Source organism: Opisthocomus hoazin, chromosome 12 (assembly GCF_030867145.1).
Source record: "Opisthocomus hoazin isolate bOpiHoa1 chromosome 12, bOpiHoa1.hap1, whole genome shotgun sequence".
NCBI classification, from domain to species: domain Eukaryota; kingdom Metazoa; phylum Chordata; class Aves; order Opisthocomiformes; family Opisthocomidae; genus Opisthocomus; species Opisthocomus hoazin.
In genome coordinates, this window is record NC_134425.1 from 16,564,981 (window position 1) to 16,584,924 (window position 19,944).

At 64.4% G+C, this 19,944-nt stretch overlaps 2 protein-coding genes across 10 annotated transcripts; one reads left to right on the top strand and one right to left on the bottom strand.

The window, feature by feature from the left end:
* Positions 1-106: 106 nt before the first annotated feature.
* CCDC102A (coiled-coil domain containing 102A) lies at positions 107-6,101 on the bottom strand. 4 transcript variants are annotated; one of them, XM_075433627.1, is made up of 9 exons: positions 6,028-6,101; positions 4,256-4,834; positions 3,342-3,544; positions 3,118-3,226; positions 2,769-2,885; positions 2,474-2,683; positions 2,086-2,256; positions 1,881-1,984; positions 107-907 (listed from the first exon to the last, which is right to left on the bottom strand). In XM_075433627.1, the coding sequence occupies exons 2-9, from the start codon at positions 4,772-4,774 to the stop codon at positions 781-783; spliced, it is 1,560 nt and encodes a 519-aa protein (XP_075289742.1). In that variant the 5' UTR covers positions 4,775-4,834; positions 6,028-6,101; the 3' UTR covers positions 107-780. The 4 variants fall into 4 exon arrangements, with proteins under 4 accessions (XP_075289742.1, XP_075289741.1, XP_075289744.1 ...); XM_075433626.1 differs by having other exon boundaries at positions 4,256-4,831; positions 6,028-6,067; XM_075433629.1 differs by lacking the exon at positions 6,028-6,101 and adding an exon at positions 5,325-5,485 and having other exon boundaries at positions 4,256-4,831.
* A 3,641-nt stretch (positions 6,102-9,742) lies between these two features.
* On the top strand, positions 9,743-16,274 carry LOC142362869 (adhesion G-protein coupled receptor G5-like). Of its 6 annotated transcripts, XM_075433775.1 has the most exons (13): positions 9,743-9,816; positions 10,954-11,032; positions 11,163-11,250; positions 11,344-11,470; positions 12,387-12,521; positions 12,650-12,766; positions 12,940-12,982; positions 13,143-13,249; positions 13,505-13,623; positions 14,244-14,509; positions 14,603-14,702; positions 15,662-15,924; positions 16,062-16,206. In XM_075433775.1, the coding sequence occupies exons 2-13, from the start codon at positions 10,963-10,965 to the stop codon at positions 16,136-16,138; spliced, it is 1,512 nt and encodes a 503-aa protein (XP_075289890.1). In that variant the 5' UTR covers positions 9,743-9,816; positions 10,954-10,962; the 3' UTR covers positions 16,139-16,206. The 6 variants fall into 6 exon arrangements, with proteins under 6 accessions (XP_075289890.1, XP_075289887.1, XP_075289892.1 ...); XM_075433772.1 differs by having other exon boundaries at positions 12,940-13,249; positions 16,062-16,274; XM_075433777.1 differs by lacking the exon at positions 14,244-14,509 and having other exon boundaries at positions 16,062-16,274.
* The last annotated feature ends 3,670 nt before the right edge of the window (positions 16,275-19,944 follow it).

The window sequence follows — 19,944 nt, forward strand, 5'->3', positions numbered from 1 at the left end:
AAAAAGAACATGGGCAGCAAAGAGCCATGCTTTTAGCCAATCAATTAAAAGGCAGAGCGAAGGGAGCAGCTCACTGAAATATTAATTTTTAATAAGGTTGTGTCTGAGCTCTGCGGTAGCAGGGCTGCAGGGGCCTGGGCTGGGGGAGGGGATCAGAACCACGGGTGAGCACCCCTGCCCCTCCCCAGGGCCAGCACTCTGCACCCACAGGCACGGGGCTGGGCTTTACTTGCTGCCCCCAGGCACAGGGGCAGTGATGGCAGCGGGGTGACGCCAGCAGCCGCACAGCCAGCCCTGCGTCCCCCCGATGCTGTCCCCTCCAGCCTGTCCCCTCTGTCCTCACTCCGCGTGGGGACAGAGCAGCAGCCCAAGCCACCATCAGAGCCTGGGCCCCTCTGGGCTCTGTATTTATAATAAAAAAAAATCATATACAAATACATACATATATATAATATACATATAAAAAGGTGGGTGGGAGAGCGGGGCTGGCTGCAGGGCTCAGTGCCCCTCTCTGCCCTGAGCTTCCTCCTCCTGGGCTGCTCGGTGATGTTGGCTCTGGTGGCCACGTCAGTGTCCCAGGAGATGCCGGTGGCCGAGGGGCATCAGATACTGTCCGAGAGGCAGCGGGCTTGGAGCACCCCCGGGGGGGCAAATTCCTCCCCGGTGCTCCACGCCTCGGTTTCCTCATCCATACGAGGGTCACCACGCGGCGACAGATGCTGGTGGGCAGAGGACCAGCACGGGACGTCCCCGCGGCAGTGGTCCTGGCCCCGGGGGGCTCTAGGGCACCTGGATCTGCAGGTCCTCATCCTCGTCGGGGTCGCTGGTGCCGTCCCCAGCATCGTCGGGGCTGAAGCGGGCGCTGCGCATCTTACCGAAAAGCGGGGTGTTCTGCTGCCGCCGCAGCCTGCCGAAGGGACAGCTGCCGGGGTGGGGGACGCCGAAGCCCACCTCGTCCCCGCGCACCCCTACAGCGCGGCCACACCCCGGTGACACCCCATTTCTGCGGCTCCCACCGAGCTCTGGGTGCAGGACCCTCCGGCGCGGGGCTGGGGGGTCCTGGGTGATGCTCGGCACGAGCGGGGCACCGGCTAAAGCCCCCCGGGGCCGGACGCCGCCACGCCGGCCAGCTGGGACCCAGCACAGAGCGTGGAGCAGGGAGGAGGCGTCCCCCTGAAACGGGGCTCCCTCCCAAAAAAAACCCAAGAGCCCCCGTTGCCGGGAGGTTTCAGCTCCTTGCTCGCCCTCATGTCCAAATTAATTGACACAAATTTTAGGAAGCAAATTTGAAACCAGAAGGCCCAGGACCTGGTCGGACCTGACCAGTTTGCTGCGTTTTACTGGAAAGCATCAATTATTTAAGGGCGAGCGCGTGGGGAGGCTGGAGGTGGAGGGGGAAGGCGAAGCCTCCATTATTCCTCCATGATTTAATGAAGATGTCCCAATAAAATAAAGGCAGGTTATAAACCCAGCCCCCCCCAGTGCCTCCCAGAGACGTGGCATCGATCTCTCATGGCCATTCCAGCTCTTTACTGCCGGAGAGGTGAAGCGAGGCCAGGGGAAGCTTTTCAGGGCGATAAAACCCACCTCCCGCCTCCCCAAACCGGCGTGGGACGCCCAGAGCCTGCCCTGGCCCTGCCTGCTGGTGGGTGAAACCCCAAGTGGAGTGAAACTGGGCTGTACTGGTCTGCGGGCAGCCTTGCACTGGTTTAACTGGGAGGTGCAGGCTGCCCCAAGGATGGCTGCACACCCTCCAAAGACGCTGGAGGCACTTCGGCCAACGCTCAACCTGGGAGCCGGTGGTTGATGGACGGTGGCAAGGAGAACGTCCTCCCACCCGTGGTGGTCCCCACCGCCGCCCGCCCCCGTGCCCCGCTCACCGGGACTGCAGATGCTCCAGCTGCACCTGGAAGCTCTCGCTCTGCTCCGTCTGCTCGTCCAGCGACCGCTGCAGCTTCCGCGTCTGGTTGTGGGCCTCGTCCAGCTGCGGGATGGATGGGGTGGGATGGGGACGGGGCTGCTGGCGGCTGCAGGGGGAGTGGAGCTGCCCATGCCGACCCCCTCTGCCAGCACAAGCGTCCCCACCTCGTCTTCAGCTTGGGCCAGCTCCTTCTTCAGCTCCTCCACCCTCAGGCGCAGCTTCTTCACCTCGCCCTCGTGCTGCTCCATGCGGCGGTTGGCATGCGCCAGCTCGGCCATCTTCTCCTGGTACTGCTTCTTCAGCTTGGTGTGGACGTGCTTCAAGTCGGCCAGCTCCTGTGGTGGGCACGGGGTGAGCCCCCACCACCCCTCCCCACAGACCTTTCCCACCACCCCACCCCATGACTGAGGAGCTGGTGGAGCGAGGACGGGGTCACCACCTCTAGATGCAGAGTTTGGGCTTGCAGAGGTGCTGGGGCATGCTAAGCCATCACTGAAGGGCCAGGGTCACCCGGGGAGGGGGTGGCAGGGAACGGGACCACCCCCATGGCACCTTATTCTTCTCAAAGAGCTCAGCCTGGATGGTTTTGAGGTCGGTGTCCAGGGCGCTGGCCGTCTGGCGCCGCTTGCGAGCCAGCACCTCCTCCAGGTCCTCGATCTGCGCCCGCAGCTTCTTGTTCTCCCGCTCCAGGTTGAGCTTCTCCGTCTCCAGCCGCTCCCGCCGGCCCCACTCAGCCGCGTTCTCTGCCTGCAGCCGCTCCATCTGCGACAGGGACATGGGGTGGCCGGTGGGCAGCGGGGACCCCCTCGCCGCTCCCTGCTCCCCCCGCACGGGGGTCCAGCCTCACCTCCGCGCGCAGCTCGGCCAGCTTCTTGTCCATGCTGGAGCGGGCGCCCAGCTCGTCCTCCAGGTCCTCGGAGATGCGCCCCAGCTCGTCCTGGTGGATCTCCTTCAGGATGTTGAGCTGGAGCGGGGACACGACGCAGCACCCAATGTGGGCAGCGAGCATCCACCCCGCGCCACCCGAGCCCTTCCCGCACCCACCCTCTGCGCACAGACCAGCTGGCTCAACAGCACTAATTAAGAGCCTTGATGAGCACCCTGGAGTTGGAGGGGGTGGCTATACGTCCCCATGCCCACCCACCAGGACATGCCACCTGCTGGGGCACCCCTAGTCCCCCCGGCACCTCGCTCACCTGCTTCATCACCTCCTGCTTGCTCTTGTTGAGCTCCTCGTACTTGATCTTCCACTGGCTGAGCTCGCCCTCCAGCTTCTCGATGCTCTTGCTGAGAGCCAGCTTGTCCCTGGGGAGAGGCAACGCTGGGGACAGCTGGCAGGACCCCCTGGGACGTCCCAACCTGGTGGGGACCGGGCTGGGCTCGGCCGGCACCCGGCGGGGACGATGTCCCCAGCACTCACTCCCGCTCCTTGAGCAGCACTTTCTGGGACTCGTCCAGCCTCAGCTTCAGGGCGGTGACTTTGGTGGCATCCTCCTCCACCACGCTGACATCCTCCCAGAGCAGTCGGCTCCGCTCCGGGCGGGTGAAGGAGGCCCGGGGGCCCCGCTGCTCCCAGCTCTCCTCCTGCTTGCTCGTCAAGATGTTTTCCACCAGCTCCAACTCCTGCGTGGCCGTAGGTGGCCCAGGAGTCACCCATGGGTGAGGGGGCAGCTCTGGCTTCCCACCCTCTACGTCACCCCATAACCGAGCGCACCCCTGCCTCTGGTCCCCAGGGACCCCCCCGAGGCTGGGAAACGGGGACCCGTCTTCCCATGGGAGCTCCCACGCATCACTGGGCTCTGTCGCCAGCTCCCTGCCTCGCTGGAAATTCAGGATAAGGTGATCACCCCGACCTCGCCGTGACCGCCCCACTGGCCATCGTCTGCCGGGCTCCAGGAGCGCACGGTCAATGAGCTACGAGGGGTCTGCCCCGGGATGGCCCTGGGGACCAAGCTGCAGCCCGCAGGGGATGCTCAGATCGGGCTCAGATTTGCTGCCCGGCAGCCGTGCCGCGAGACAGACTGAACCGGCATGGCGCGGCACCCCGAGCGGCGACTTCTGAGTCATGACAGAGCCGACGGCGGCAGAGAGGGGGTGGCTGGAGCAGCTGGGAGCATCCCCAGAGTGGATCTGGTGTCCCTTCCTTCCTCCTCCTCCTCCTCCTCCCTTCACACAGAGTTCTGCCAGCAGCCCGTACAGACACCCCACTGCTGGGAGATGCCACCATCCCCGCCAAAGCCACTGTCCCCCGTACCAGCGCATCGGCTTTTGCCTAATGCCTCCGAAGGGAAGGTCCCAAGAAAGGGACCAGAGCCAGTGGCGAGGCGACCTCACCTTGGCTTTCTGGGGCGCCTCGACCCCCACGTCCCGCACGGGCTCCTGCTCGGGGTCGGGCTCTCCCTCCGCCCCGCCGACGTCGGGCGGGCTGCTGGTGCCGTGCCGGCCGTGGAGCCGTGCCGGCGGGCGCTCCTCCGCCCGGTCGCGGTCGCGACGCAGGCTGGCCAGCTCCTTGGTGAGGGCTTCCAGGCGATGCCGCAGCTGCCGCACCTCCTCGCGCGCCCGGTTGCGCTCGGCCCGCACCTTGCTCCACTTCTCGCGCCAGTTGGCCGTGCAGTCGGACCACCACCGCATCGTCTTCTCCATCTGGGCCGCGCGCGCCCGCGCCTCCTCCAGCTCCCGCAGCCGCAGCTCCTCCCGCCCTTCCCAGTCCCCCTCCAGCAGCGTTGGCGGGGGGCCCGGCGAGGGTGTCCCGCTGGGGGGGGACGGGGAGGGCTCGGGGGCCAGCAGGGCCAGCAGCGAGCCCCCCGGCAGCGGCGGGGAGCCGGCCAGGTGCGAGGCCCCACTCTGGCTCATGGCGGGTCTCCCTAGGGCATGGCCGGCATCGTCGGGGCAGCGCCTCTGCCCGGGGACCTGCTGAGAGATGAGGGGTCAGTGGGGCCAGGGGGCTGCAGGGAAGGGGGAGCTGGCCCCCAGATCTGGGGGCAGCACACTGAGCCACGAGGTCCCTGGCACGCCCTGCGGTCAGGTCCCCAGCGAGGACGCTGGTGATATCCCCAGCCAGGGCCCTAATGACAACCCCAGACAGGTCCCCAGTGATGGCCCCAGTGAGGAGTCAAGCGACGGCCTCAGCCAGGTCCCCAGTGAAGACCCCGGCAGGGTCCCCAGGGGAGACCCAAGTGAGGTCCCTGGTGATGGTCCCAGCGAGGAGCCATGCGATGGCCCCAGCCAAGTCCCCAATGAAGACCCCAGTAGGGTCCCTAGTGAGGTCCCTGGTGATGGCCCCAGCAAGGTCCCCAGGGGAGACCCCGTCGAGGTCCCCCACGAGGACCGCAGCCCACTGCCCAACCACCGGCACCTCGTCCCAGCTTGGCACTGCAGCCGGCACCAGTCTAGCCCGGAGCACCTCTGCCAGCACGCTGGAGGCAACCGCGTCTCCACGTCACCCCGACGACGTCATCCACGTGAGGTCACCCGGATGACATCACCCGCGGACCCGGTGCTGCGGCGGGGGGGGACCCGGCTGTGCCCCGACAGCTCCGGCTCGGGTCGCAGCCCGGATCTGCGGTGACACCGCAACGACGGGCCCGCGCCCCGGCACCGACCGCACAGCCCGGCTCGGCCGGGCGGGAAACCGCCCCGGGAAGCCTTAATGGGATAAGTACAGGGCCGGCCGCCGCCAGCCCGCCGGCTCCCAGCAGGTCGCTGGCACGGAGCAGCCCGCGGGAGCGCGCACGGGCCGCGGGCAGCCCGCGGGCGCTCCCGGCGGGGGCGGGACCGCCCGGCCCCCAGCGCCCTAGCGCCTCCCCATTGGCTGCGGGCGCCGCCACTCCGCCGCCGGCGGTGACGCGCCCCGGCCCGCCGGTGCCGCCGCATTCCTCCACGGCCGCCCCCCCCCGCCCCGCCAGGCCCGGTGTGTACTGTACCGCCCGGCCCGGCCCCGCCCGCCTCGGCCCGGCCCCGCCCGGCCCGCTCCGGCCCGCCCCGTCCCAACGCGAACCCCCACCCCCACCCCCTCCCAAAAAAAGTTTCCCGCAACTTTCCCGCCGCGCCGGTGCCGCCGGTGCCGCGTCCCGCCCGGCCCGGACTTCCCCTCCCCGCTCCCTCACCGGTGTCGGCGCGCGGCGGTGCGGGCAGCCCGCGCGGGACGGGGCGCGGCGGCCGAGTCTCCTCCTCCTCCTCCCCCTCCCCCTTCTCCTTCCCCTCCGCCTCCTCCCCCCTCCGCGCCCGGGTCGGGGGGGCCCGGTCCCGCCTCCAGGGGGGGGTCCCACGCGTGTCGGCATCGCAGTCCGGGGCTGGGATCCGGCGGGACGGGGCGTCCCCCCCCGCGGGTCCCCACGGGCGATCGGGTCCCCGGGGCCGCACCAGCGCTGTCTCTGCATCCCCGCTCCCCCATCCCTGCATAGCCCCCAGCCCCCATTCCTCCCCCCCCCCCCCCCCCCCGCTATTTTTCCCTTCGCTGGATGCTTTTCCGCCCCAAAAATTGGGAACCACGAGCGGCCAAGGGGGGTTGCTCCCCCCACGGGGCCGGGAAATGCCGCCGCAGGACACCCACCCCCATTTCACCCCCAGCATCAAGCAAAGCGGGCCAAAAAAGAAATCAAATTAAAGCCAAAACGCAAATGCCCGCGCACATTCTCGCCAAGCCCGGTATTTTTCCGTTGGGAACGACCCCAAAAAGCTTGGATGCTTCGCCCTCCCACGCCCCTCTCTCCCCGCTGGAGAAGCCCGAACCGGCGCTGTCGCCTGCAGCCGGTAAAGCCATTTGGCAGGCGGTTTGGCCAGGGCTGCCGGTGCGTGCCGGAGGCTTGGGGCTTTAACCCTCTCCCGGCGTCAAAGCCGGGCTTTGGAAGCCGGCAAAGTTTCTTTTCCGAGCGTGTCTCTACACCCCTGGGTGACACCAGCACCTTCCAGGACGCGTCGCAGCACCCTGGGAGCTGGGGCTTCGGCCCACGGGCTCCCATCTCTGCGGCGGGTCAGGCGGAGGCGGGTCGCTGCCCCATGGCGTGAACTGAGACCGAGAGACTCGTCGCGCGAGTGGGCGCAGGCGCTGGGTGAGCGCGGGGCGGCATTGCTGTCCCGTGGCGGGGGCCGGTGTGGCTGAGCCGTCCCTGCTGCCCCCGTGTCCCTGCGCGTGGCCGCGTCCCTGCAGCTGGACCCGGCAGCCCCAAAGCGCAAGGTGAAGCCTTTTTGGGGGAAAATAACCATTTTTGGGGGGAAAAAAAGAAAAAAAAAGACCTTTTTTTTTCCTTTGGCTGGGCTGGCTGGCAGCGCTGTGGAGCTGGGCTGTCCCGGCGGGGTGCGGTGGATGCCAGCTCCGTCCCAGCGGTAGCATCAATCTGTGGTATCATGGAATCATGGAAGACCTCAGGTTGGAAGGGACCCATGAGGACCATCAAGTCCAACTCCCTGCTCCTCACAGGACCACATGACACCAAAACATACCACCTACAGCGTCATCCAGATGCTCCTTGAGCCCTGACCGGCTGGGTGCCATGACCGCTTCCCTGGGGAGCCTGCTCCATTGACCGGCCACCGTCTCGGCGAAGAACCTTTTCCTAACGTCCAACCTGAACTCCCCCTGGTCCAGCTCCATTCCCTTTTCTCGTGTCCTGTCGCTGGTCACCAGAGACAGGAGATCGGCACCCCCCCCATCGCTGCTCCCCTGGAGGAAGGTGTCAACTGTGATGAGGTCACTTCTCAGTGATGAGGTCACCCTCAGCCTTTACGTCTCCATGCTGAACAAGCCAAGTGACCTCAGCCGCTCCGCGTAAGTCCCGCCCTCGAGACCCTGCGCCATCTTGGTCACCTTCCTCTGGACACACTCCAATAGTCTCATGTCTTTCTTTCACCAAGGCCCAAAGCTGCGCCCAGTGCTTGAGGTGGGGCCGCACCGGTGCGGTGCAGGGTGGGACAACCCCCTCAGCTGGTGATGCTGGGCTGGATGAACCCCAGGACACGGCTGGCCCTTCGGCTGCCAGGGCACGCTGGAGATGCCTGTTCAACAGGCCGTCAACCCAGCCCCCCAGAGCTCTTTCTGTGGGGCTGAGCTGCAGCCTCTCGTCCCCTGGTTTGTACGTAGAATGAGGGCTACCTCATCCCAGGTAGAGCATCAGGCGCTCACTCGTGATGAGTTTCATGTGGTTGGTGACTGCCCAGCTCCCTACCCTCCCCAGATCTCTCTTTAACAGGCTGCCCAGGGCAGTGGTGGAGTCCCTGTCCCTGGAGGGTTTCAGAAAACGTGTGGATGTGGCACTTCAGGACATGGTTTTAGCAGGCGTGGTGGGGTTGGGGTGACGGTTGGACGTGATGATCTTAGAGCTCTTTTCCAACCTTAATGATTCTGTGATTCTATGATTAAGGTCTCTCTACCCTTGAGGGAGTCCACAGCTCCTCCTAGTTTAGTATCATTGGCAAACTTACTTAATGGACGTTTGATTCCTGCTTCCAGATCATTTATAACAACATTGAAGAGCATTAGCCCTAAAATCGAGCCCTGGGGAACCACACCGGTGACTGGCTGCCAGCCTGATGTGACCCCATTTTTGTGACACCCTCTTTGAGCCTGACCCATCAGCCAATTGCCCACCCGACGCCTGAGGGACATGTCTAGCTGTGCGCTGGACAGCCTGCCTGGAAGGATACTGTGAGAGACAGCGTCAAAAGCTTTGCTGAAACCCCAAGCCACCACATCTGCTGGCTTCCCTTGGTCAACTACACAGGTGACCTCATCATAAAAGGAAACCAAGTGGGTTGAGCAGGACTTTCCCCTCGTGAATCCAAGCTGGCGATGACCAGAGACTGCCTTGTTTTTCAAGCATTTTCAGTAACTCCCAGAATAACCTTCTCCATAATTCACCAGGCACTGCGGTGAGACTGACAGGTCTGGAATCACTGGGGTCTTCCTTCTTACCCTTCTTGAAAATGGGGACAACATTTGCCAGCTTCCAGGAGACTGGGATCTCTCCAGACTCCCAAGACCATTGAAAAGCAACGAAGAGAGTTCCTGCGATGACAGCGGCCAGGTCTCTCGGCACCCTGGGGTGAATCTCCTTGGGCCCCATAACTCACACGCATCCAGCTGGAGCAGCACGTCTTGAGCAAGTTCAAGATCGGCTGGGAGCTTATCATCCCCCCGGTCCCGGTCTCCCAATGCAGAGCTCTGGGGCTCCCCAGGCCCATCATCAGTGTTAAAGAACGCGGAGCAGAAGGCATTAAACATCTCCTCTTTCTCTGTGTCCCTATCGGTGAGGTGACCGACCTCGTCATGCAACGGACTGGTGTTGTCTCCGATCCTCCTTTGGCTGTTAATATATTTTAAAAAGCTTTTTTTGTTGTCCTTCACAGTGCTGGCCAGCTCTAACGCTGATTGAGCTTTGGCCTCGTGAATTTTCTCCCTCCCATGGCAAAGCGCATCTCCGCAGTCCTCCACGTCGCCTGTCCTTGCTCCCAATGTCCGTACACGTTCCTTCTCTGCCTGAGCCCCAGCGCAGGTCCCTGCTCAGCCACGCCGGCCTCGTGCCCTGCTGGCCCAGCTCCTTGGCACCTGATAGCAAGGGCTGCTGGTGAGACGCTGGCGGGGAGAAGCTCATTAGAGGCAGAAGGTTAATTATATGAGACATGCCCGGGGAGCAGACTGCCTCAGGGCCATGCAGAATTGCAGCTGCCGGCCGTGTCCTTGGGGTTTGGCGGTGCCAGGGGTGCTCTCCCCCACCTCAGTCCCTCACTGGGCTGCGAAAAAGAGTAAGCAAAAGGAAACTCAAAAGCTCTCTCGATTTTATCTGCTCATCTGCATACGAACACTTCCCTTTCTGCCGCCCAAACCACCGTGCAGGCAGAGCCAGAGCGGCTGAGCCCACCGCAGCGGTGCCGACACCGACAGCTGCTCCGTGCCCAAGGTAGGGGCTTCGCCAGAGCGAGGGGGGGATGCGGGGGGCCGGCTCGGCGCTGGGGGCTCGCCAGGGCACGGAGCTGCTCCTCACGAAGGCAGAACCCACCCGAAGCAACACGTGTGCCGTGCCGTTTCCGGAGGGCACAGCGAGGGAACCGTGCCCTCTGCGGCTCGGCAGCGGCAGGGACGGCATTCGGCATTGCCGGGTCGTGCCGGGTGGCAGGAGAGGTTGGGGCAAGCACCTGCAGCAGGGGCCCCGGGGATCCGAGGGTTACACTGGTGAGAAGCAAAAGGGTCATTTACTGGAAAACATCCCGAAGGGGACTCGGCGGCTGTCCCTTGCCGGGGTCGGAGGGCAGCCTGTGCAGGCAGCTGCCCACCGTGCTGCCCGCTGCCGCGGCTCCTGCCCCGGCAGGCTCCCGCCATCACCAGCTTCCGCGCCTCGAGCATCGATCCCCTCGCTGCACCTGCCGAAAAACCATTTCTGCATCGGTGCCGTGCCCCGGCACCGCTGGGTTCGCAGCCTCTCGCCCCGTCTGCTTTCGGTGCCGGCGGCGTTACCGCGGCAAGTGGTGCTGCGAGCGGTGCTGGGTGCGGCGTTGCAACGGATGCAAATCTTGCTGCCAGCTGCCTTCCTGCCACCCTGTGCTGGGGACGCTTCCTTCTCCCCAGCTTGGTGCTGGGCCGCTGCCGGCAAGCCCCCCGGCACCGCGGCGGAGCGTGCCGGCGAGCCTTCTGGCTTGCAGGCTGCTTGCCGGGGGTCTGCAGCCACGAGCCGGGATGGCGGCGAGGTCTGAGTTGGGGCGGGGGGGAGGCAGAATCCTCACCCCTGCAGTTTTACGACTGTAACGGTAAAAGAGATGTGAAGGGCATCAGTCGCTGCGGCAAACATCCTGCTTGTCACCCTGCCGCCAGCGCAGCCGCTTGGCGCTTCCGGGCTGGGGCTTTGCCGTGGTGGTGGCTTCGGTGGGGCTTGGCTGCTGGGGGGAGGAAGCCACCAGCACCCTGCCCTCATCCTGCGCCTGGCACGTGGGAGAGGGCTGAGGTCCCGGGGGACGTGGGTGGGGGCTCTGGGGGACTGAGGTCCTGGGAGACGTGTGGTGGGGCTCTGGGGGGCTGCCCAGGTCCTGGGTGCCTTTTGCAGGGGAGGACCATGGCGATGCCCACCCTGCCACTCATCGTCCTCGTCCTCTGCCACACCACCTGCATCCTGCAGGCTCAAGGTAGGGACATATTCCCTCCTGGCATCAGGCTGGGTGCTCTGGGGGCCGTTCGGGGCTCCCCGGGCTGGGGCAGGATGGGGAGCAGGGCAGGGTGCCATGTGCCGAGGCTCAGCTCCCGACGTGGCTGCAGCAGAGCTGGAGGAGGTGGAAAGCGACATGGACTCCCTGGAGAAGGAGCTGCAGCAGGGCTGCAGCAGCGCCCACCACGCCAGGGAGAGGTGAGCACCAGCTCCCCAGACCTCCGTCATCCCCCCCAGACCCACGGGGGCCGGATCCTGCTGCACCCTGCCCCAAACACCCTCCCCGTGCAGGTTAAACCGGCTGGAGAAGAAGCTGGCCCGCCAGGAGAAGCTCAACTTCACAGGCGGCATGGTGGAGACCTACATGTTCAAGTTCATGGCTGAACGCTTCAGAGGATTAAAGCTCAGCAGCAGGATGGTTGGTCCCCCCGCGCTGCTGGGGCCGTTCCCAGGGGATGCCGGTACCCCCCGACCCCCTCCATCCCTCCGTCCTGGGTGGGAGGTGCCGGGGGGCTGCTGGGGTGGTTGACGCTTACCCACACTGGGTTTCCATCATCCTCCAAGGATGCTTTACGCCAGTGAAGCCTCCTGAGAAACGGGTCTGCCAGGGTGCCACAGGCAGCCGGGGCTGCAGGTCCCCAGCACTGTCACTGGGATAAATCTGGGGGCCTCTAAAGCCAGGGGGGTTTCTGCAGCTGAGCACCATGGTTTCCATCCTGAAGCTCTTCTGATTTATGAAAAGAGAAGCCCTGGCCCCCACCTCCCCGCGGCGGGAAGGGAGAGGGAACCTGCAGCGGGGAGCATGCCGGGTGACTTCCCCGTCCCAGTGGAAGGGGTCATGTGGCCGCACATCCCCCCACCATGGGGCTGCCCGGCCAGGGACCTCCGACCGCCCCAGCCAGAGGTGCCCTCCTGCGGGACAAGGCAGGTTTTGCAGGCAGGGGTGCCTGCCTGCCAGCTGGGACCCCCCAGCTTGGGACCTGGGAGCGGAGACCCTCAGGGGGAGCCCACCAAGGTGCGAAACCCCACTGGGAAAGCATTCCAGCATGATGCTCTCTGTCCCGTGCTTGCCCCACGGTGGGCTCGGCAGCACAGACGTGCCCACCCATGGGTGACAGCCACCCCACCCACAGCACCCCGTGTGCTACGGGCTGAGAGGGCTCGGACGTTGAGACGGGAGCAGCTGCCATGGCACAGTGGCAGAGCTGGAGCTGCCGCCGGGGCCGGGGGATGCTGCGGGGCCGCACTGGTAGCTGGGGTGGCTGTGTGCCAGGGGTTAGCCGGGGCAGCACCCCGACCCCCCAAACCCATCTCTCCCCCGCCTGCCGGCACAGGACATGAAGCCGGGTGGTGGCAGCAGGCTCAGGCACGCCATGAACTTCCCGGCGGAGCTCATGGAGGGCGTCCAGGCGCGGGAAGCGGAGCAGAAGCTCGTCTGCATCTACATCCACAGCCCCTGCCTCTTCCACGTGAGCCGCAGGTCCTTGCAGGGACCCCCTAGGCACCCTCAGCCAGCAACATGCCTGCCCCATCACCCACCCCTCGCTGGGATGCTCAGGGACCGAGGACCCCCCCCCAGGCACTCCGACTCTTCCAGGATGCCGACAACAGCTCCGTGCTGAACGACGACGTGCTGGGAGCCTTCCTGCAGAGCGGGAGCGTGGCCGGGCTCAGCCGCCCCGTGGAGATCCAGTTCTGGCACGACATGGTGCTGGTGAGCGGGGCTCCGCCGTGGGCACGAGCCCGGGGGGTCCCCAGTGACAGCGTTTCCCCTGGAGTCGGGCAAAGAGAAAGTGTCCCCTCTTTGCGCTGGGACCAGAGGTATTCTGGGCTTCCCGGGGAGCAGAGAGGGTCCCCAGCTCTCCCGCTCTGTCCCCTTTCCACCAGGATGCCTCAAATGCCACCTGCGTCTTCTGGCAGCCTGGAGCCAGTAAGTGTGGCCGCGGCCGGGACAGGGGCAACGCCAACTCGCTGCCACCCCGAGGGCATCGCCTGTCTGCCTCCCGGGCAGTCCTGGCAGCCCTTGATGTCCCCTCCATGTCCCCGTCCCCTGGGTGCTGTGCCACCCTCCGACGGCAGCTCTCCGGCAGGCGCGGGCAGCGCGGGCAGCTGGAGCAGGTACGGCTGCGAGACCACGCACATGGAGGGCACCGTCATCTGCCGCTGCAACCACCTCACCTACTTCGCCGTCCTGCTGGTCCGCAGCCCCCCTTCCCCCTTCCTGCTTCCCTCCATCCTTCTTCCTCCTCCCCAGAGGTGTGGGTGTCAGTGGGTGTGGAGGTACAGGGTATATGGGGGGTACGGGGTGTACGGGGGGTATGAGGGACATGGGATATGGGGGGTGTCCTGCAGGAGAGGGTGGCCAGGGGGGTGGTTTGGCAAGGGCACCCCAGCCCCACTTTCCCAGCGGGTGGGTGCTGCCCCGGCTCACCCCCCTCCCCGCTCCCGGCAGGTCCCGGCGGGCACCCTGACCCCGGCCCAGCTGGCATCGCTCACCCACATCAGCACCATCGGCTGCTCCCTCTCGGCTGCTGCCGCCCTCTGCACCCTCCTGCTCTGCTGCTTCTCCAGGTAGAGCCGAGCCGTGCCAAGCCATGCCATGCCAAGCTGTGCCGTGCTGTGCCATGCCATGCCATGCCACGTTGGGCTGTGCCATGCTGTGCCATGCCCTGCCATGCCACATTGGGATGTTCTGTGCTGTGCCATGCCATGCCATGCCATGATGCCATGCCATGCATACCACGCTGGGCTGGGCTGTGCCACACCATGCCATGCTATGCATGCCATGTTGGGCTGTGCTGTGCCATGCTATGATGCCATGCCACACCATGCCACATCAGGCCATGCTGTGCCGTGCCACGCTGTGCTGTGCCATGCCACACATACCATGTTGGGCTGTGCTGTGGTGGTGAAACACTGGCCCAGGTTGCCCAGAGAAGCTGTGGCTGCCCCCTCCCTGGCAGTGTTCAAGGCCAGGTTGGATGGAGCTCTGAGCACCCTGGGCTGGTGGAAGATGTCCCTGCTCATGGCAGGGGGGTTGGAACCAGATGATCTTTAAGGTCCCTTCCAACACAAACCATTCTGTGGTTCAATGATTCTACGCTTCACCACGCCATGCCACACCATGCCATGCAGTGCTGTGCCATCTGTCAGGCACCCGCCAGCAGCCGCTGCCCTCCCGGCTCTTGCAGGCAGCGGCGGAGGGACACCACGACCAGGATCCACATGCACCTCCTGGCCACGCTGCTCCTGCTCAACTGCAGCTTCCTGCTGAGCTCGCCGCTGGCCGCCGGCGCCGAGGGGCTCTGCCGCATCGCCGCCGCCCTGCTGCACGCCAGCCTTCTCTGCGCCCTGGCGTGGATGGCCGCCGAAGCCTTCCACCTCCTCCTCCTCCTCGTCAAGGTCTACAACGTCTACATCCAGCACTACCTCCTCAAGCTGTGCCTCTGCGCATGGGGTGAGTGGGCACTCGGCCGGCCCTGCCTGCCCACGCCTGCCCGTGGCACAGCTGCCCCGGCACGGCCCCACACAGCCTGTCCACTGCCCACAGGTCTGCCCACGCTGGCGGTGGTGGCTGTTTTTGTCTTCAAGAGAGATACGTATGGGTACCACGCCGTGAGAACCTCTGCAGGCTACAGGAACGCGACTATGTGAGTGGAGGGGGCTGCCAGCTCCCTCGGCACCCTGGGCACGCCAGGCACCCCAGGGACCCTGGGCACCCCGTGGGCCCTGAGCACCCCTGGAACATCATACACCCCGGGCAGCCTGGGCACAGCATGGACCCCAGGTACCCTGGGCACCCTGAGCACCCCATGGACCCTGGGCACAGCATGCACCTGAGCATCCCAGCACCCCGAGCACCCCAGGCACAGTGTCCATCCTGGGCATCCCAGCACCCTGAGTACCCCATGGAGCCTGGGCACAGCACGCACCCTGAGCACTCCAGCACCCCGAGCACCCCATGCACCCCACGCACAATATTCTTCCTGGGCACCCCAGCACCCCGAGCATCCCAGGCACAGCATGCACCCTGGGCACTCCAGCACCCTGAGCACCTCATGGAACATGGGCAAAGCATTAATCCTGGGCACCCCAGCACCCTGGGCACCCCATGGATCCCAGTCACAGCATTCATCCTGGGCACCCCAGCACCCCATGAATCCCAGGCATAGCATGCACCCTGGGTACCCCAGCACGCCGAGGACCCCTGCACCCCGAGCACCCCATGGACCCCAGGCACAACACGCACCCTGGGCACTCCAACACCCCGAGCACTCCATGCACCCCAGGCACAGCATTCATCCAGGGCACCCCAGCACCCCATGGACCCCATGCACCCCAGGCACAGCACTCATCCTGGGCACCCCAGCACCCCATGGACCCCATGCACCCCAGGCACACCCCGAGCATGCAAGGCACCCTGGGCATGCTGGGCACACGGGGCACCCTGGGCACGCCATGCAGCCTGAGCACCCCGGGCACACCAGGCACACGGGGCTGGCCCAGAGCCAGAGCCAGCCATGGCTTTGCCAGGTCATAGCTCTGCCACCCCTCCTGCGCCCAGCTCAGGGGTGCTGGCCCTTGTCCCCACGAGACCCCCCTCCACCAGGTGCTGGCTCACCAGCCCGCCGGTCCATTATGCCACGCTCTGCTACGCCGGCCTCATCCTGCTCTTCAACATGCTGGTGCTGGCGAGGGTGGTGGCGATCCTGTGGAGCATCCGGCGGCAGCGGGGCCAGGCCAGGAGGGACTGGGTGACCGTGCTGGGGCTCACCTGTCTGCTGGGCACCACCTGGGGCTTGGCCTTCTCCAGCTTTGGCGTCTTCCTCGTCCCCCAGCTCTACCTCTTCACCATCCTCAACTCCCTGCAAGGTCGGCGGGGAGCACCGGGGGGGCTCGGGGGGACGGGCAACCCGTGGGTTGGGAGCAGTGGGGTCCTCGTCACCCTCCTGCTCCTTGTGGGAGCTTGGTGCACCCACGGCAGCGACGATGTTGCCGCCCATCCGCAGGTCTCCTCGTCTGCCTCTGGTACGTCACCGTGCACCACCGGACCAAGCCGGGCTCCATCAGCAACACCTCCCGATAATGCGTCCCGACGCCGGGGTTCGGGGTTCGGAGGGGAGCTCGGGGGCTGCTCCCTGAGGATGTGCCGTGGTGGCATCGCCGGTGCCGCGGACGCCGTGGATTTCGTCAGGGGAAGCATTTGGGCTGCAAAGCTGGCTTTCGGGGCAGCAGGACCTGCCGCTTGCTGGGGGCTGGGTTCGGGGTACTGCGCTCCCCCGGACCACGGCTGCCCTGCCGGCTTGCAGCCCTCCATTGGCACCCAGCACTGACTTCTGCTGCCGAGCGCGGACAGTTCTCATTAAATGCGCCGTTTAATTGCCGATGCAGGTGTCCTCCACCGCCTGAGGAGCGGTGTGGCTCTGGCAGCCATCCCCTGCCACCCCATCACCCCGGCCCCCCAGAGCCACGCTCAGCCTTGCCGTTAGTGAAGGTCCCACTAGATGGCACGAGGATTTCGGCTATGGTCCCAGCTCTGGACTGCACACACCACAGGGCCGGCTGCTGGTGGCGCGGGGCTCTGGCAGTGCTGGTAGCGATGCCAGCAGCGGTGCCGGTAATGGTGCCGGCAGCGGTGCGGAGGAGCCCCTGACAGCCGGGAGGTGACGTCTGAGTCCCCTCGGGGAGCTGCCACCGGATCATCGCACACAGGACAGGGCGAAGCGGGATCTCCCCGGCTACATCCCCCCCAACCCCTTTGGTGCCAGCACGGCTGCGGGCTGGTGAGCGCGGCTGTAAGGCCATGGCACCCCCAAACCCCCCAACCCCAGGTTTTCACCCCACCGAAAGCTCTCCTGCTCGCCCCACAGCCAGCGCGGGCGCAGAGCCCACCCGCAGCCCCGGCTTGGTGGGCAAGCGGGTGAGCGGGGCTTTGTCGTGGCATCGGGCGGATGCGCCGGGGCGGAGGGGAGGGTGGGAAGTGAGTCAGCGAACCGGTACCTCGGCTTCCCCCCCGCTTTCACTGAGGAAGGCAGACCCCGAGCAGCGTTCCTCAGTGCAACCGCACGCTTTATTGGGGTTTAAGCAGTCCAGCCTGTGCGAAATAAACAGCGAGGACAAGTTGCAGGGACTAAAAGCATTGGTTGGAGGTGGCGAGCCAGCCCTGAGCCCCCTCTGCATCACCCTACACCGGGCTTAGCCCAGAACCGCACCCACAGTTTTGCCTTGCCTGGTGCCTGGGGTTTTGGAGCCGGGCATCCCACTCTGCCCGCCGGGATGCAGAGAAGTGTCACAGTGCGGTGACACTGGCGTGGCCGCGAATCCGTCCACAGTGACAGCAGGGTCCCCACCGTCCCTGTGCTCGCAGCTTGCAGTGTGTGCTGGTGCTGCCCGTTGCCGACCCGGGCAGGGGACGGGCAGCATCCCGGGTGACGCGCCGTCTGGCTCTGCCTTCCCGTGCCACTCTGCTGAGCGGCATTTTCCTGGCTGGCTGCTTCCCAGGGCCCGCTTCTGGACAGCGAAGGGAGCCACCGGCTCTTGTTCTTTGTTCCGTTCACAAAGGGCAGCCAGTGCCGCCGAGTTTCCATCCCTCCCCAGGAGAAAAGCCGGTTGCGCCGGGGCCGTGCCCCCAGCTGCCAGCCCACTGGGCACCAGCGCAACCAGCTCCGGCTGCCCCGGCTCGCTGGCGCGCTCCCCGATGAGCTGTGCATGCCTCACCGTGCCCGCGGCTGACTTCAGCTGTTGAATAAGCAGCTTGGGGGTTTGGTGAGGTGCCAAGCGTCGGGCTCGTCCCCCATGAGACTCACGTCCCGGCCACGGCGGCTCCAGCCCCCCGGTTGCTCTCGGGATCCACTCTCCGAGCCCCTTCCTCCCCACCTTGAGATCTCAGGGCTGGTGGCGTGCGTCACGCCAGCTGCCGGTGCCTGCGTACGCACCGGCACCGGCACATGAAGGCACCTTGTTCCGGTGTCTGGTGGCGCTTGGAAAACGCTCGCTCGGCCGGTTGGCTCCCAGCAGCGGGAACGTGGCTCCCGCGGGGCATGGTGGTCCCCGGAGAGCTCGGCCCCTTCCCGGCGACCGGGGGCAGAAAGGGCACGTTCCCCACTCCACCGCGCCATGAGCGGGGTCAAAACCCTCCCCAAGGTCCCCCGGGAGCTCAGGGTGGGCTTCCACCTCCCACCACCCCCAGTGCCCCCCAGCGCCGGGGCACTGCGGGCAGGAGAAGGGGGAGCCAGCCCGTCTAACCTCCCCAAGGAGAAACCAACCCTGTTTACCCTCCGCTGCGCCTTATCGGGCGGGAGGCCGGTGCGGGGCTGCCGGAGGGGGTTGCGCCGTCCTTTCTTCCCCAGGAAAGGCGGCTCGGCGTCGTGGCTGTGCATGGCAACCTCGGCTCCATTTTGGGATCCAGTGTTGAGACTCGGCTGCCATGGAGCAGACGAGCCCGGTTCCCGCATCCCACGGGAGCATCCTCACCCGCTGCTGGTGCAAATACCCCCGGGGACCAATTTTCCCCCCGACTTCCCCTGATGTCACCGTGGGTTTATTTGCAAAGCCGAGCCTCAACAAGCAAGTTGGGTTTATTGCTCTCTGCGTGGTTGGGTTTTACAGCTCCGGCACCCGGTGACTCACCATTACCGTTGCTGCCCGACGTAGAAACCCCAACGTGGGGCGGGGGGGACCCACCTCCCCATTTGAGGGGGGGGGGGTCTCGGCACCCCGGGCCAGGGCTGGCACCCAACCGGCTCACCCGCACCTCGCCTCAGCCGGCAGCAGCCTGCCAGGACATGCCCTCACCTGCCCGGTGCTCCCGGCACGCTGCCGCCTGCCGCCAGCACCAGCGCCCGGAGTTTGGGGGCTTTTAGGACCTTTTAGGAGCTTTTAGGAATTTTCAGGGGGGGTTCTTGGAGCTTTTAGGGCTTTAGGAAACTGTAGACCTTTTAGGATCTTTTAAGGTTTTAGGAACTTTAAGGGGATTTAGGAAGTTTTAGGGCTTTGGGAAATTTTAGGGCTTTAAGGAGCTTTTAGGGCGTTTAGGAACTATTAGGGCTTTTCATAACTTCTAGGGCTTTTAGGAACTTTAAGGGGTTTTAGGATATTTTAGGGCTTTTAGGAAGTTTTAGGGCTTTTAGGAACTTGAAGTGTGTTTAGAAGCGTTTAAGGCTTTTGGGAAGTTTTAGGGCTTTAGGAGCTTTTGGGATTTTGGGGAACTTTAAGGCTTTTTTAGGATCTTTCAGGGGGGTTAGGAGCTTTTAGGGTTTTTATGGGCTTTTGGGGCTTTAGGAGCTTTTTGGAACTTTTAGGGCTTTTAGGAAGTTTTAGGTCTTTTAGGAACTTTAAGGGTATTTAGGATCTTTTAGGGCTTTAGAAGCTTTTGGGGCTTTTAGGAACTTTTAGGGCTTTAGGATCTTCTAGGATTTTTGGGAACTTTAAGGGTGTTGACGATCTTTTAGGGTTTTTAGGAACTTTTAGGGCTTTTGGAGCTTTAAGGATTTTTAGTAACTATTAGGGCTTTAGGAGCTTTTAGAGCTTTCAGGAACTTTTAGGGCTTTTTGGAGCTTTTAGGGTATTTAGGAGCTTTTAGGATTTTTAGTAAATATTGGTGCTTTAGGAGCTTTTAGGATTTTGGGGAACTTTAAGGTTTTTTAGGATCTTTTAGGGGTTTTAGAAGCTTTTAGGGTTTTATGAGCTTTTGGGTCTTTTAGGAGCTTTTAGGTCTTTTAGGAACTTTTAGGGCTTTAGGAGCTTTTAGGGCTTTCAGGAACTTTAGGGGCTTTTAGGGTTTTCAGGAGCTTTCAGGGTTTTGAAGAGCTTTGAGGGGCTTTAGGAACTTTTAGGGCTTTGAGGAACTTTGAGGGTTTTCAGGAACTTTTAGGGCTTTGAGGAACTCCCCAG